The 18,143-nt window shown below is 37.9% G+C and overlaps 2 protein-coding genes across 4 annotated transcripts in view; both read right to left on the bottom strand.

The window, feature by feature from the left end:
* Positions 1-178: 178 nt before the first annotated feature.
* On the bottom strand, positions 179-6,209 carry nxnl2 (nucleoredoxin like 2). The gene is made up of 2 exons (XM_049018860.1): positions 5,549-6,209; positions 179-4,626 (listed from the first exon to the last, which is right to left on the bottom strand). Exons 1-2 carry the CDS (start codon positions 5,848-5,850, stop codon positions 4,458-4,460), a joined length of 471 nt encoding a protein of 156 aa, XP_048874817.1. The 5' UTR covers positions 5,851-6,209; the 3' UTR covers positions 179-4,457.
* Positions 6,210-8,367: 2,158 nt separating this feature from the next.
* Positions 8,368-18,143, bottom strand: part of LOC125745724 (spindlin-Z) — a 32,606-nt gene continuing 22,830 nt past the window's right edge. For all 3 annotated transcript variants that reach the window (XM_049018856.1, XM_049018855.1, XM_049018854.1), the window contains 4 exons: positions 16,209-16,257; positions 15,755-16,008; positions 11,970-12,203; positions 8,368-11,566 (listed from right to left, as the gene is read on the bottom strand). In XM_049018856.1, the coding sequence (XP_048874813.1) occupies positions 11,367-11,566; positions 11,970-12,203; positions 15,755-16,008; positions 16,209-16,257 (737 nt within the window). In that variant the 3' untranslated portion in view covers positions 8,368-11,366. The remainder of the gene's footprint in view (positions 11,567-11,969; positions 12,204-15,754; positions 16,009-16,208; positions 16,258-18,143) is intronic.

Here is an 18,143-nt window from a genome sequence, read left to right as displayed (position 1 = left end):
CATAATTAACTGTCCTAGCCAGCACATCTTCACAAGAATAATTGAACGAGGCAGGATCACCTGTGGAGACTCTCCAGGAGGTTAAATGTGTGTGCAGTGAGAATCGTGAAGTGGAAAACTTTGCTGACTACTGTTTTTTTTAACCAGCTGAGCAGGTGATGAAATACTCCAGTCATCGTTAATTTCGTACACTGCTAAGACTCATCATTTATTTTAAGCGTACAGCATACAAAACTGAAATACAACCCCGTTTCCAAGAAAAGTTGGCATGCTGTGTAAAATGTAAAAACAGAATGCAATTATCTGCGAATTATGTAAACCCATATTTATTTGAAAATAGAACAAAGACATATCAAATGTTGAAACTAAAAAATGTATTGTTTTAAGACAAATATAGCCTATGCACGATTTGATTTTGATGCCGGTAACACTTAAAAAAAAGTTGGGACAGAGGCAACATCCATCCATCCATCCATCCATTTTCCAAACCACTGATCCTATTGGGTCGCGGGGGGTCCGGAGCCTATCCCGGAAGCAATGGGCACGAGGCAGGGAACAACCCAGGACGGGGGGCCAGCCCATCGCAGGGCACACTCACACACCATTCACTCACACATGCACACCTATGAGCAATTTAGCGACTCCAATTAGCCTCAGCATGTTTTTGGACTGTGGGGGGAAACCGGAGTACCTGGAGGAAACCCCACAACAACATGGGGAGAACATGCAAACTCCACACACATGTGACCCAGGCGGAGACTCGAACCCGGGTCCCAGAGGTGTGAGGCAACAGTGCTAACCACTGCACCACCATGCCACCCCACAGAGGCAACAAAAGACTGGAAAAGTTGTGTTATGCTACAACAAGACACCTGGTTGAATATCATTATTTTGGTTAATTGGCAACAGGTCAGTAAGATGACGGGGTATAAAAAGTCCTCCCAGAGGCATAGTCTCGGTGCAGTGAAGATGGGCAGAGGTTCACCACTTTGAGAAAGACAATGTAACAACGTAAGAATAATGTTCCTCAACATAATATTACAAAGAATTTGGGAAATATCATCTACGGCACATAATATCTAAGGCTGTCACTATCGATTATATTAATAATAGCGTAATCTACCGATTACATATATATATTATTATTATTATTGTTATTATATAATACTTACATTGCAAATGGCGCAATGCAGGAACCAACCACACGTTGCAGGGTGCACACTCAGGCACATATTGGGTCAGTTTAGGCACTCCAATTCAAGTTTAATGTTTTTGGATAATAAAGAAATCAGCGGATCTGTTGTAAAGACATCCATACACAGGATGAACATGCAGAGTTAACACAAGCGACAACACTACACAGTACGCCGCTGTATTGGACTTGTATGATTATTAAATACACATTTCATGCACATTAAATCGTCACATGACAAGGACCGCGATAGTCTGCTGGGTTCAAACCATCAACAGACCTAAAACATTTACCTAGATATAGGAAACCAAACTTGGCAAGCTTTGCAATTTTAATACTGGTTCCTTTTCAGCATTGTCTAAGTTTAAAAAACCTAAAGTTTACCGCCGGGGATTTGTATGAGCACTGCGTGCTATCTCAGAGACAATCACAACATTCCTGTCAGATCGAGTCATAGACTGTGTGGCGCGTTTTTGAGAAATTAATGAAAAAATTAGTGAAGAGGAGAACAGCAAACAAGAACTGGTCATGAAAAGCCAGTTCCGCTGTTTGGAAATATGTCGCGGTTTGTAGTGACAGTGAGCAAAAGCAAGTGATTTGTCGGCACTGCTTTGTGTCTCTTAGCACAGCTCTCGAAAACACGAAGTTTTTTTTTTACAGATTCTGTTGGTACATAAGTTAAAGGTAGATACGTCATACATTTGGCTTTTCAGTTAATTTTCAACTCCTAAACATCGCAATGTCATCTTTTTCTAGTCTTGTTCAGAGCTATTCAAAACACACACGTTGACAAAAAATAATGTTACTTGCTTAAGCACCGTATTATGTAAAATGGCGTGGATAAGTGACGAGTTAAACTTCGAGCAGCGATTATTTTGACATGTAGGAATCACAATAAAAAAAATCAATTAAGTCAAAGGGATAACAAGGACGGGCTAGGCTACTTCGAGAGGGTATCTATGGTATATCTAATCTTTCTTTATTGAGCGAGTCCGTCGAACCTGAGTGCCTTCTTTTAAGGCAGGGGTCACCAGGATGCCCCCAAGGACCACGAATCGCCCGCGGGCCTGTACTAAAAATAGCACAAGTCACCAGTGTCTACAATTCAATTTTATCTTATTGCATTAATATAGATTTTAAAATGACTTAAAAAAAAAAAAACTTAAAACATGTTTATTATACATGAAGTGTAGGAGGGCGTTTCAGACTGGTAGCCCTTCATATGGCTCAGCATCTGTGAAATAGCTGTTTCAAAAAGGTCGGTGTGTTTTAAGGTGTATTTGCTTTACAGTGTTGCAGTGGTGATTTTCAGGTTCTGCTTTGCAATACTGACAGATAACTGCATTCTAGTTCACTTTTAATGTGAAGTGCTTCCACACAAATGACGGTTTCGCTCTTTATTTGTACCGTCATTCTGCATGTACCGTCTACCTTCTGCCATAACATTAAAAGATTCAGACAATCTGGAGAAATTTCTGTATGCAAGGATCAAGGCCAAAAACCAACACTGGACAGCTGCGATTTGGGTTCTCAGGTGGCATTGCATTAAAAACAGACACGATTCTATAGGGAAAATCGCAGCGCAGTTTCAGCAATACTTCCGAAAACCATTATCTGTGAACATGGTTCGTCGCTGCATCCACAGATGCAGGATAAAACTCTACTATGCAAAGAAGAAACCATATCTAACCCCGATCCAGAAAAACAGCCAATATCTCTGGGGTCCGAGCTCATTTCAGATAGACTGAGGCAAAATGGAAAATTGTCCTGTGGTTTGACGAATTAAAATTTCAAATTCTTTTTGGAGATCATGGATGCCATGTCCTCCAAGCTAAAGAGGTGAGGGACCTTACAGCTTATCAGCAGACAGTATCCGTGATCCAGTATGGGGGTGAATTAATGTCCATCGCTTGGGTAACTTGCATGTCTGGGAAGGCACCATTAATGCTGAAAGATATATACAGGTTTTGGAGCAAATATGCTGCCATCCAGACAACATCTTTTCCAGAGAAGGTATATTTCAGCACCAAACTGCGTGCTGTGCGTATTGCAACAACATGGCTCCACACTGGAAGAGTCTGGGTGATAGACTGGCCTGCCTGCAGTCCAGACCTGTCCTCCATTGAAAACATTTGGCACATCATGAAACAAAAAAATAAATAAAATAAAATGACAAAGGAGACCCTGAATGGTTGAGGCTTTGAATCAGGCAAGAATGGGGAGTTTCACTTTCAAAATTCCAGCAACTGGTCTCCTCAGTTCCCAAACGTCCCAACTTTTTTGAAATGTGTTGCTGCAAATTCAACTCGAGTATATACTTCTCATAAAAACAATAAGACCTCAGTTTCAACATTTGGTATGTTGTCTTTGTCCAATTTTAAATTAAATATGGGTTTATATGATTTGTAAACCATTGTATTCTGTTTTTATTTATATTTTAAACAGTTCCCCTTCAATGTCTGTTTAACAAAATTAAAGGGGCTGAGCTTATATTATGGTTTCATTGGTACATAATTGACCACCTGAGAATTTAATTGACTCCATCCGTTGAAAACAAACAGCTTATTACCCAGTCTCTGTGCATCATTCCCCCTAACAATGGGCCTTAGAATCAAACAACACAAAGCCATGGGGATGATTTCAGGACAAAAACAAGCATGTGCCCCTGAACCATGAACCACTGAACAAAATCAGCATGAAATTAAATATAAAACACCAGAACAATGCAAAAACAAAAGTAGATCATTGCAACAACAACAACATATTTGAAAAAAAATTGAGTAAATCGACTAAACAAATGATACTCTACATTCTGCAAGCCAGATAAGCAATTTTTTTTAAGTATTTCCAAGTCAGACTGAATTACACAAGACTAAATTACTACAAATGAGTGCTTAAGTTGCCCTTATAACTAAATTTACAAAGTGTACCAAGAGAAAATGTAAGACACGTATTTCGGGCACACAAATTTATTTGTATAACAACAAGAATGCATTATTTACAAAACCAAGAGTATAAAGTAGGCCTTCATGTGTATCATCATCCACATTACTTATGTCTTCATCTCACAATATCAATGAGTCCATTAAAAATTGAAGTAGCAGTAAATGTCTATCACAAAAAGTAGGCATCTATTTCATGAAAAAAAAATGTAATATATAGCAATTTAAAAATAGGTAAATCTCTACATAGGATGTCAGAGTTTAAAGATTATTAATTATGCATAGAATATACATACCATGAGAAAGTGTGCTCAACACCTTTGCTAGTCTTTAAAGTTCTGAAAAATCTCGGCCACCTCCAGCCAGCTTTTGAAGCATGTGAGCCCTTTGTCCCGTATCTGTTTCCTTCCTTTGTCCGTGATAACCTCCCCATTTTCCTTCACAATGACAAGCTTTGGCACAGCCGTAATATTGTACCTTTTTTTCAAGTCACTGTAGAAAAAGAATGGAAAATTGTGAAAAAAAACCATTTCTACAAAACAAATTTGCACAGAAGCAAAGGGGCAACTCACCAGAACCATCAAGAAACTGAACCAAATGAGCAACTTTTAAGGGAAGATCAAGACAAGCACTAAATCATCTCTTAAATGACAAAACCGCACGGTCCTCAGAACTGTCCACAATTTTTACTGTACTCTGAAATCCACAAGGTTTACAGCAAGGAGGGAGTACAGACACCAAGAATTTCTCAAAGTGATGTCTAATATGCTTTGCGGTGTACAATTTGAAAATCCCTGGCTAGCATAGTGACCATGGGGTAATGAGGTCTGTTTCTGATTCTCCCTCACTGAGGTAGGCCGACACACTACAGAGTAAATGGAATTTATAACACAGGTATTGTACTGGACAAAAAAGATAAATCTAAACCATGTTTTAAAGTTTTTAACTGAATTCCATCTACTCGCTCGGCAGGCAATACACTTAATATGGAGGAATGGCTAATTAAATTTCTTAAAGCATCTTCGCAAACAAGCCAGCTTGAACTATAGGTAATACCTAAAACACACGGCAAAGCATACTTGGTTTTTCCAAGGCATGCACTGAAGGTTTTTGCTAAATTTAAACATAATCTCAGCAGAGGTCACCCTTACCCTTAAACCTCTTACAGAGATCTTGCACAAGTAAAACCATACTCGACACGTCTACAGTTGCAAGGTACAGTAGAGTGCAACTGCGGCATAATTCCACACCTAAATCTATAAGTGTTTTTATAGTTACTTCCTCACTTTACAAACAGATAAAACAAAGCTTTTCATAATATGGAGTACATGGAGTATTGCTGATATCCAGAACTCAATGTCTCCAAAAACAGAAAAGGACAACACTACCCTAGATATCCGAAGGTTTTACTCACTTCTTATACTCATCGTTCCAGGGTAGGGCAAGCCAGTCCCCGTGATAGTCATGATAGTACTCCACCATGTCTTCTGCAGATTTATCGGAAGAAATGAAGACTATTTCGAACTGAGCCGGGGAGTCGTTTTCTTCCACCAAATCCGTGTAGAAATCACACAAAATAGGTGTGAAATCGCGACAGGGTGGACACCAGCCAGCCGAAAAATACAGACCGACTACCTTGTTTCTCAATGCTTCTTCTGGGTCAATGAATTCACCTTCTTTATTTAACAGCGTTCGCCCTGCAAATACCTCCACCATGCTGGAACACGTAATTTAATTAAATTGTTTTCCCGGCTAGCTACTAGATCGTTTAATTTGAAGAGGCGTTTGGCACAAGTGTTGTCGAGTACTTAAAAAGAAATCCAACTGACCGGTTAGTTTACAGAGCTGAAATAACGTCCAAAACGCTCATAAGCAGTCAACTATATTAAAACTAAAAACCTACAATTGAAGCAGTAAACTTTATATTATAATTCAAAAGATGAGATTCCTGAAAACTTTAAATCACACGATCACGTCCATACACCCCTGGAATGAATAACCAGACGCCGTAATGGATGCAGCGACGGAAGAAGTTTATGATCACCTATAAACACCAAGTCCTCCACGCGAGCCGCGCTCACCTAAGCCCTTCTTTTCCCATAATGCCTCCCGAACGGCGTCGCCGCCCACTTTTGCGGCGTAGAAATGCCAGTCACGTGACCCGTCAGCCAGCCACGCGACGTTCGCATCGAATGGAAGTGCAAGCTGGAGTGACCTGCTGCGCGAACACGCACGTTGTGGGACCGGCGATCTGTGTCGCTGCCTGGCCGCTTCACCTGCTGAGGGTCTGGGAGTCATCATGGAATATTTTTACTGCAAAACAAAATTAAGTCACGAGTCATTTCGCAACTCCAAGTTTCACTTCATTGCAATTTTTGTATTTATAATAAAATCTGTTTTTAAAAGTTTAATTTAAAAAACTTAATTTATGAAGTCTCTTAAACAGCTATGAATTAAAAATTACTATATTTCTGACAGAGGGGAACTTACAGACAGACCACCATAGTACCAACACAAGAAAAGATACTACTATATAAGATGAAAATTTACTGTTTCAGAAAATGACGGACAACATACTAAACCCGATCAATGATTCCTGTTGTAACAAACTCAATTTACACGTTCAGCAACAGTTTACAGCTATATGCGGTTACACAATTTCTAGTTCAAATGATAATTTTGTAAAACAATAATCGGTAGTAGTATCACGTGAAGTACCGCGAATCAATATATCAGCTTTGGAATAAGATGTATGGTAGTATTAATCCATCTTTCTTTTCTTCAAAAATGAATAGCATGTTAATAAAACTAGAAAGGCAGTGTGTACAGTGTAGGCTACGTGACATAGCTACTGTAGGGTCAATCACATGTGATAGCTGCTTATACTGCTCCCAAGTACTGTCACTTTACTCGTGACCCCAAGACAGCACTGAAATGAAATTATACTTTGTTTGCCATTTGCACAAATATGAATACAGGTTTATTTGAATGCTTCTTCTCGCCTACCCCATCGTGCTCATAAGATACACAGACACATCCGCAGGTGAGAGCAAGTTTGGGTGTCACTGCGCAAGGTCATTCAACGTGCAGCGCCCCAAGAGTTGGGCTACTCGCTGGCTGCGTCCTTCGAAGATTCGTGCAATCAGTCTTGGGATCTCGGCAAAATAACTCATTTCTAAACTGCATTTAAAGGAGCCTTCGAATCGGATGCCCATGTCCCGTCGCTGACACAGTCGGCCTTCGAATGCAGCCTTTCAGCCCCTTCGCATCGTCCGACTCAGAGCCCTGGTTACGTCCCTCACTCTGTGCGTAAAGCGCGGACGGTTCTACGTCCGGAATTTTGTGATCATGCTGCATTTGACCGTGGACGCAAATGGTCGCGAAAGATATTATCGTTTTTTTTTAATTAAAATATCGCATTTTTTTAGACATCGGCCACCCACTGTTCTCGGCAGCTCGACAGGCCCGAAAATGTTACCGACCCACTGGGAAATCTCTCGGTGCTGCTGTTGAAGATTCCGCCCCCAATTTCTACCATTGTGCGAAAGGTTTTAATGTAATAGAAGACCGAGCCTTTCCCGTTTTGTAACCCCTAGTTTTTTTGATGTACTTTAGGATGCATTTTCAACTAAGTTTCTTGTTCTACAGTTAAAAAGTAAAAGAGTTGTATTGCTGATAGTTGAAGATCATCTTGGATGTTACACAAACACTTTGCTTTGCGCAGCGAGAATGAATAATTTTTAATCTGCGAGTTAAGGTAACCACTTTGCTTTGTCAACCCATCTATCTACTGAACCTGTGGTTTAAAAAGCACCGGGGTTGCCTAGCTGCAGATCTTCATGAACTCACCGTTTTGTGTTTTGGAGGATCATATTTAGTTTGCGTCCGTCTGTATCCTTCTTGACTTTTAACTGGTAGTACTTTTGAAAACAGTTTCCCAGAATTCAGAAGGGCAACCACATATACATTTTTAAAAGCGTGTAGGACGAACCATCATTTTGTCTTTATATGTATACATAGATACACAGTTTTTGATTAAACATTTAATTGCATGTATTTGATGTTCAACAGATATTTTGGACCTTGTTCCTGAAGCAGCTGTGTAACAACTAACCCCTCTTTTTCTTGCTCCTTTTGATATAGCCAACACACTATCGTATTGTTTTACACTACTTAGAATTTCTTTAACCCAATTAGTTTACACACCTCAAAAATATAACATAGTACAGCAAGTTCACATTAAGTTTTTATTTTTTTAATGTTATAAGGTATAGACTTACATAATTATAAAAATTACTTACAGAATTAAGTAACGTTTTAAGTGTTTATACCTCTAAATGCAAACAATGAACTATCTACATTGTTCCGAAAACAAGCAGTCAAATAGAAGCCATTTACCTAGACACGAGAAAACATGAAGACCCTTTGACTATACATGTAATCAGTAACCATCAAATTGCACTGTATTATACAAAAGAAACGACTGACAGCATCTCAAAGGGACCATATTGCATTTAAAAAAAAATGTCCTTCCAAGAAAAAAAAAAAAATTACATAATTTATTGATATGGAACTACAATGGTTACTATACACACATTCACACACACAAGCACACAACCTCACTCACAGATAACTCCCCCCAATAATGTAAGGCTGTTTTTCTTAGACATATATCTTAAAGTTATGGCACGCGTAGGACATAAAAGTGATTTGTCTGTCATCCAAGGACCCCCTCCCCATTCAAACCCACACCCAAAGTATTTTTTTGTAAGAGATATGATCCCTCAAATGCTGCGAAACACTGGTACCCTGGCCATGTGAGTCTATACCAGTGCCTTTGTTCCTACACAGCGATAATAAAAAAAGCAAAGCAAAATAAAATGAAATTCACAATTAATATACAAAAAGAACATGTAAAAAAAAATTAAAAAAAAAAAAAACTTTAGGCGAAAACCCATACGAAAGGAAAGTGATTTACATGCAACTTACACTAACTTACATTATTTAATTTCTACTCATGCAAAATAAAAAATAAAAAAAAACAACAAAAAGAAAGACTTCCCCAAAACATCTGACATGGAACTGACATCAAACACAGTACAATACTACAGTAGGTAAATTTCAAAGGCCAATATATCTTACACATTTCTTTTCTGGATGCGTCTTGCATGTTCAAAAGCCCCAAAACAGTTTGGAGTAAGACATAACCCTTATGTGATGAGAGGATTATACTTAGTTACAGGGTTACATAAAGGTGTGCATACTGTAAGCTTGGAAACCTGAACCTCGAGAAGATGGCTACTATTTTTGTTAAAATTGAGCCATTGGTACTTGAAGACAAGCACGCATTTTTCTTCCTTTCTAAAAACACTTTCTAAAAAATAACGGCTATTGCTTTTCCTCAACATAAGAGCAAGAGCCACCACAAAGCAGAAATAGATCATGTAGATCACAAACACCTTGGTGGTGGTGGTGGGGGGGCAGATGATATAGCATGGCCACCCGTTTTATTTAGTTATGCAGGGATGCAGATCCACACTCTAAGGAGTCCTGTGCAGATGCTGTTGTCCAAAACCATCGACAGCTCTCCTGTTCAAGAATGTTCTCAGTATGACCATCATCAGAGGCTCAGGTTTAACTTTTATATAAAACACTACTTTTTCATCACTGAGGAAAAGCAGGATATTAATGAGGTGTGCAGAGGTTGAATTCACAGAAAACACTGTCCATTAACATAATGAATAACATTTATACTCTGGTCTTTAGTGCTTTACATTACTCCAGAAACCACTCTAAGATTCCTACGAAAAGCCTTTTTGTCCATCTTGGATGCAGTAAATGTAGCTGTGGCTGAAAGCACAGAAATTCCATTTGAGTATTCTAACATTGAGTATCTTTCAACAGTTTAAATGAGGCACATGCTTGTAGGCTCAGCCAAGTAACATGGCAATTCGTAACAGAAATTTGAAAATCTTCCAAAAGAGTGTCATTGGCCTGTTACTATCTCTTGAAAACCAGTATCTTTTGCAAGGAAAAGGGTATATTTAACAAAACACTGGCAATTGTTTATATGCTGAAATATTTTTCAGTGTCAATCATGTATTTATGACACGTGTCCATTATGAAATTATATTAATTATATAAAATGAGTTTTATAAGTGGTATTTTATACAAAAAATGCTTACACTTGCTGGGGCAGGGTATGCAACTGATGCAAATTTAATAAATTAACACTTTGGGATGATATAGCACAGAAAAGTGGACCAAAGAATAACAGAATATGTCATTTCCAAACAGCAAGACCTAAAACATTGTTAACTGTTGAACAGAAATGAACAATGTTGTTCGAATTTGAAACAAATGGGGGCGAAACGGCTATGGAAGAAATCCCACAATTCAGTCAAAAAGAAAAGCTACAGTCGGTGCTGGTGTTTAGTTTATCAAATTAAATATAGAAATGTAGGCTGTCATATATCTTGCTCTTATCCATGGAACATACTTAACACTTAAGATGCAACTACAAAGAAGCAGAATGTATATTAAATTCTTTTCCTTAAGCAAGCAAAAAAATAAATAAAAATTTGCATTGAACCGAAGGAAACTGCAACTGAATTAACTTCTCATATATTCAAGATCAAAACTGACAAGTTTCCCCAAAACTGTTTTCTATTTAAGACTTGCCACATAACACGTGTAGTACTGAAGAAATCGTGTGTAAAAAAAAAAAATAATAAAAAAAATGCATTCAAGTGCATTAATGTTAATATGTTTTTACCAATGTTTTGATTTCAATATGTTTTTACTGGATATTTATGTTCTGATGCCAGATTTTCAAATGAAAACAACTCGTTCAATGCAGTGTGCATTACCATTCAATTTTATAAATCATTTTTCTTGCCGGTGAAAGTGGTGGCCTAAAGATTCAGCTGCAGAGTGGGGCAGAATTTAAGTTTGCATCCTCCTGTTAATTCTTGCAACGAGTCTTTAACGATGTCAGGCTGTGCAGAGATGTCCCTTCTTGTGGAAATAATAAACAGAAATGCGTTTTGTTTTTTTTTGTTTTTTGTTTTTGCAAGGTTCAAGAGTTCACAGGAAACCATGGGCTTCAGTGAGAGCCTGCAAAGGAAATATCCATCTTGCCTCAGGCTGTCAAGAGAAGCGTTCAGAAGATTTGCCAAAGGTCTGTAGACAACACGCCTTTTTCCCCCCCCTCACTCTCTGGAGCAACGCGCCTAGGACGTTTTTACCAAATCATAGACGTAGATGTGGAAGTCATCATCAAACTTGATGAAATACACTGATGGTTTGGCCTCAACCTGATGGATCACCATGCCAGTTCTTTTGGAGCCGTCTTCCTTTGCGTACTCCACCTGTTTGCCCACCAAGCTGTCCACCACCTCCCCTGGCTCGCGTTCAGCAGGGGGAGAATCATCTACAAGAACAGGATGATCATGACAAAGCTGAAACTACCTGTTGGGAACTCTAACTGCAAAGATGGCATGTTGATTCATTTGCACTTCCCTGAATTATCATAAAATTCCGAGTTCAATTATTTAGTGACCCCTTTTTAGCAATTATAACAGCTAGCAGGAAACCTGGGGGGGGGGGGGGGGGGGGGGGGGGGGGTAATTGGGCAACATCAGCTGTTTCTCTGCACATATGAATGTCCATTTCTAAACATAAGGACAGACTTCTTGGAAAAATATTTCACAGGAGTATTACATATCAAAATTTCCAGTAATCGGGAACAAACTGAATATTATTTCAATAGCTTAAGCAACTTCAATTACAAAGACCAATGTGCTAAAATTAAGCCACAACAGACATTAACTTACTTGAATCAGGCATTATCCGGAGGTCACCTTCTTTATAATCATCTAATAGCTGATACATGTATAAAACGGGATCCTTTTCATAAGTAATATAAAACCATGTGTTCATAATAGGTGCACGTGCTAAAACCATCCCCCTCCATTCGTCCTTGGACCCGTCTTCCGTCTCAAACATGTGCTCTACTGCCTTGCCAATCATGGTATCTGCCAGATGGGCATCACTGATCCGGGAAGAAGCTGCAACACACACAGAAGAGCACAGCGTTCACAAACCATCCCAAAAAGACCACAAAGCATCTTTATACAGCTACTTTTTATATGGACCTGAGGAAAAAAAAAAAAAAACAACCATTTAGTTTCAGAGAACAAGAGTATGAACAGTTCATGGAAGAAACCAACCAGGCACAGCAAACCTAAGGCAGGCTAATAAAGAGCTTCCACCGCACACATTCCAGCCCAGCTGCTAATTACACTCTGGCCATCAAGTCACTAATGAGCAGCAGCTCTGCATAAAGCTGACGAATGCAGGTGCTCTCATCAACACGCAACCTGTGTTCTCTCACCTGGGGCCTGCATCACGAAGCCAAATTTCTAGCTTAGCCAGATATCTTGCTTGATTTAAGGTAGTCTGGTCTAAATGTAAGTAAATCAAGATTAAGCCCATTTAAAATGGGGTATTTTAAATCCGACAAGTTATCCAGCTAAACAAGCAACCCGGCATAGTGATACAGACCCCTGAAATTATTTACAGTTTAGCATCATTGTTCATTTTTTATTGTTAGTTTCAAGCATCAAGTCAACTTCCCTAGCACCCAGAAGGTCATTAAAAGTTCCATTTTAGAAATACAGATAATTATCAAAGATAATGTAAAGACAAAGTAATGTAAATGTAAAGAATGTGACTCTTGACTAACAGCAATGGTTCAGAAGCTTGACTTAAGTGGGTTATATTAAAATCTAAGGATTTCTTCTAATTTCATGGACTGCAGCCCAGTAAGGTACCCAATATCCAGTGTTCATTGCTGAGTATAATTTAATCTACTTCTATTGTAAACAAATTGATCAGCACGTGTTAAGAACTTAAATCGATATTATTACTGTCTTCCGTAATCAGTGTTAGTTTTACGCATGATAATTCATTAATGTATGCATAACTTATAAACAGGGTATTTTGTAATCAATAGGTATAATTAAGCAAGTACACAGAATATTGTAACAAAGTTATAATTATTGAGCATCCATTAACCTGACTGTGGGAACTGAACTAGCTGTAAGATAAGATTTTGTGCAACAAAAGATGATTCTGTGAAAAAACAATGAGAGAAATACTTGATATGGCCAAGGACATTGCCTCTAGCACTGGGTCAAGACTCAGACTGATAAAGGCCATCTAGAAGGATGTGTGTGTGGGGGGGGATGGTCGGGACCACTCCAAACGTTCCCTTGTAGCCTAAATAATTTCAGATAAGTTACAAAGTGCACAGGTGAATTAATAGATGCTGTCTCAAAGTAGGTCTGCACATTCATATTGACATCACGTTTTACACATTGAATCGTCAATGTTTCGCTCAAGCATTTTTACTCAGTCATATGAGACAAAACTTATCAAGTTTTGCAGTTGTAATGATTGGTCCTTTTCCCGATTATCTGTTAAAAAAATCAGTATCAAGTTTGCTGCTGCTTTTGCATGAGCTCTTGCATGCACTGTGCAAGGCAATCAATTCTTTTTGCCCTTGCCGTTTGACTCACTTATGGACAGTGTGGTGTGTTTGTCAGAAACTTAACAAAAATGAGTGAAGAGAAAAGGGAATAAAAAGTGGTCACCAAAATATTTTGGATTCCAGAGACAATACTGAACAACGGCAAGTGATTTATTGGCACTGCTTTGAGTCTGTTAGTACAACTCATGGCCACACCACAACATATTTGACAGACTATTGCTAGATGATGAATTCTACTTAGCAATAGTTTGAGTAAACTTTCAGCTTGTGTTTTTCTTCTATAAATACGGCAAACTACAAAATTTTCAGATATCGCAATATGAATTTTAGGAGGAACTTCACCTTAAGCTATTTTCTTTTGATCAAATATTAAAAGGTTGTATAAGAAATACACTATATTTTGTAACCACACAATCATTTTTATTGGTCTGTCAATTAATGGCTGTCAGTATGAAAATTAGGCCAGATTGCATGATCATACAACTTTCTAATAATTTAATTTAAACCAATTAACTAATGTACTAATTCATTAATAAATCTAAATGTAATACATTAGAAATGGACTCAAGATGTTTTATGTCAAGTTAAGATGTTTTAGACAGAAATTAAGATGTTTTAGACAAAACTTAAGTTTAATCTTTTACAATATTTTCTTTCACAATTATTATATTAATAATAAATATATTCTAGCTTTGATTCACCAGATGTGACAAATGCAAGACAATAAAAACCGAATAACTAATACTTTTGAAAATCAGAAATTCCATCTTCTTCATTCTCAGCTAGCTAAATCACGGTTTGTTACATTACATTGGCATAGTGTTTAAGAATTCCTCCAAGTGGAATTGCAAATTGAACTTTAAACTTTACCAACCTCTAAAACCCACTTTGGTCCTCAACATTAAGGTAATTGACTGCCCCCCATCTGCATTGATTTTGTTTATAATGTACTTAAAACCGTGTGAATTGGAATGACTATTGCTTTAAGGATGAAGATTATACCAAATAATTGCTATAACAGATTTACACACATGCACACCTAAACATGTATCCATTTTTGCTGGCGTTAAATACGAATGTAACATTTAGGCCTAGTTAGCAATTCTTAACCAACATTAGCCACTATAAAAAACAGGGAGAAATAATAAATCTTAATTATAAACTCAGCTTTGCTTGAAAGTTACATGCAAAAAGACACCATGGGCATTCACTATTATGATTCCCCCATTGCTATTGCTATTTTACATGATGCTGTGTAATAATATTTCCTTATTCCATGACAGAAAATTCAGGGGGAAAAAATGTACAGACAGAAATGAAGATACTTGAAGGTATATATGCAAGTTAATGTAACTATATGACTTTAAAGCAGACTCACATACCTAAGCTTTTTTCATGCATCTTTCTTTTTACTCCACCATAATCTAAAAGTCTACTGCCACAGTCAAAAAACCACCTCAATGCTGTAATTTCGCACATTTTACTTACAGATTGCTAGTCAAAGCTATGCACTGAAAAGCACTTCAGTGCTGCTACTTCTAAAAATATGAACATACTGAGAATTCCAGAGAGGACACGGTAACAGACTTGAGGATTACTTCAAAGTACAAAACATTTATGTTTTATACATTACCAAAAAGGAATTTGCCCTTTCACCCTGCCATAATAAACGTTTCACGGAACAGCCTTAATAATTTGCTGACTTTAATAAATTCTCCTGAATTTACATCAAATTCTCCTGAATGTTTTTGCATTTTCTAGGAACTTGCACATTGTAATTTATTTTGAACATTTCACATGCAAATGTGACAAAAAAAAAACAACAAAATGCCAACAAATATTATTTACTACTCTACTCAAAATGCGATTTTTGTGCTTTTGAAACCATTACAGAATAAGTCTTATGCAACATTCCGGAGTTCCAGAATAAGTCTTATGCAAAACAGAAGAGCTGCACACAGAATCTATGTAGGTAGGTTTTTCGTGTTGTTTTTGACTTAGACAATGCAAGCTTGAAACTGCTTGTGTAAAATATCTTGTGAGCCATTTTAGTTCAAATTCACTTACCGATTCGGTCCGGTAAAACTTCAAGACCTTGCACCCGTTCATCTTTGTGAAGCTCCAGCCCGTAAACACAGTCAAAGCCATCATACTTTATTAAGTAAAGGGAGGGGTTGACGGGAACCTGGTCAAGAACCGTCCCTTTCCACTGAGTCGCTGGACTGGTGCCCTCCTTCCAGTTGTGCTGTATCCTGCAGCCCACAATATTCCGTCTGGGCTGGGAGACTGGCTTACTGGGGCCAACATTGTTCTTGTGCTTCCTGCACACAGGAAGGTGGAAAACAGTGAAGCATTTGGGTTGCATAGTTCAATGAAAATGCCGACCAGAGAATAGGCAACAATACGTCAAAAAAGTCTTTCAGAACTAGTATTAACATTTTGTTGCTAAATATTAATTCCTACCATTATTTACTTATCAAAACACCAAGAAAAAAAGGGTAAAAGCATTTGTTTTACTTACTTGTGAGAATTTTTCTTCTTCATCATACCTGCAGAAACACCTGCGTGCCCTAAAATTTAAGAGAGCATAAAGAACAAATGAGTCACTGTACCTGCTTGTTTGGCAAAAACACAATGCAAAATCTAAAACCAAAATGCCATCTAAAAGTAGGTCTTTCAAAGAGGCATCTGTCAAAATGTCAAAACTTCTGCCATTGAGCATTCAGTCAAAGGGAAACAAAGCAAGATTTCAGTAGAGGGGGAAAAAGAAATCACATTTTGTACAATGAAATTAGAACATTATACAGTCTTATGCAAAAGTCTGGCCACCCCGTGATAAATAGATTTTGGTCATTTTTTAATTCAAAAGATGTAAACACAGTCTCTCGAGGAAATGGAATGCACAATATTTACAGCAAACATTGATGCATAGTTACTTTTTATGTCAAATTGAACAAAGATACAAAAATAAAAACATTATTATAGCACTCTGCAAAAGTTTGGGCAGCCTACATAATCAGTACTTAGTAACACCTCCTCTGGCAGACATCACAGCTTACAAAGGCTTTTTATAGGCGCTTTTTATAGTCTTCCAATTCTTGTGGATTTTCTCCCATTCTTCCTTGCAAAAGGCTTCTTGTTCTGTAATATTCTTTGGTCGTCTTGCAGGCACAACTCTTATGATCTACCCACAAATTTTCTATGATGTTTAAATCAGGGGACTGTGATGGCCATTCCAAAACCAGTTTTGTGTGCAGTTTTGTGCTGTAGGGTCACATATTTAGTGCTGGTGTTTAGTGGAAACCATTCTTCCCTCCACCCGTGCAATGTTTCCTGTGCCACTGGCTTCAACACAACCCCAAAGCATGATAGATCCACCCCCATGCTTAATAGTTGGCAAGGTGTTCTTTTCATTAAATGCTGCTCCCTTTTTTCTCCAATCATGCCTTTGCTGATTGTGGCCAAAGAGTTTTATTTTAACTTCATCAGTTCACAGCACTTGTTTCCAAAACACATCATGCTTCTGTAGATGTTCTGCTGCATACTTCTGACGTTGGATTTTATGATGGGGACGCAGGTAAGGTTTTCTTCTGCTGACTCTTCCATGAAGGTCAAGCATCGCTGCACAGTGGAACGGTGATGGGAGAGGCTATAAGAAGCATGGTTCGGCATGGACGGGGATCGCTCGTTCTCACGCCTGCGCAAATGGGGAACGCTCTTAAGGAACTGCCTTAAAACCTGCATCCTTCTGGGGAATCACCGTTGCCTTTATGTTAATGATTATACGATTATGTTTGTTTATTTTTCTTTAGATATATATATATATATTTACTTTAATTTATGTTTATATGGGTTGTTTCTATTTTTATGTGAATAAATTCATTTGGAGGTGAAGGCTACGGTACGGTTTCCCTTTTCATGTTGGGGCTGTTTGAGCCAAGCAGTCGTAACAGGTCTGAAACCTCGGAAAACTCTTAGGGTGCCCAAACTTTTGCACAGTGCCATAATAATGTTTTTATTTTTAATTTTTGTTCAATTTATGGCATAAAAAGTAACTATGCATCAATATTTGCTGAAAATATTGTGTATTTTTTTTCCATTTCCTGAAGAGACTGTGTTAGCATCTTTTCAATCACAAAATCACCAAAATCTGTTATTTATCAAGGGGTGTCCAAACTTTTGCATAAGACTACATATTACAGCAATATTCATTGCTCACAAAGACATGCATGCGAATGACTAAAACTAACAACCTCACATTCTGTTTTTGACTTATCTTACTTTCAGGAGTGGCTATACTTCCTGCTAGTTAGTTCTTACATAAGGAAAAACCCAAAAACACTATATTAACAGATGTTTTATGAAGAATAAGCATCGCTTAAACTATGGCTTGGGTACTGTAAATTTCAAGAATACTTCAACAACCATGCTTATAAAGCTCTGGCTGAAACCACAA

This window comes from Brienomyrus brachyistius, chromosome 7 (assembly GCF_023856365.1).
Source record: "Brienomyrus brachyistius isolate T26 chromosome 7, BBRACH_0.4, whole genome shotgun sequence".
Lineage (NCBI taxonomy): Eukaryota > Metazoa > Chordata > Actinopteri > Osteoglossiformes > Mormyridae > Brienomyrus > Brienomyrus brachyistius.
This window is presented reverse-complemented; position numbering and strand designations above follow the sequence as displayed.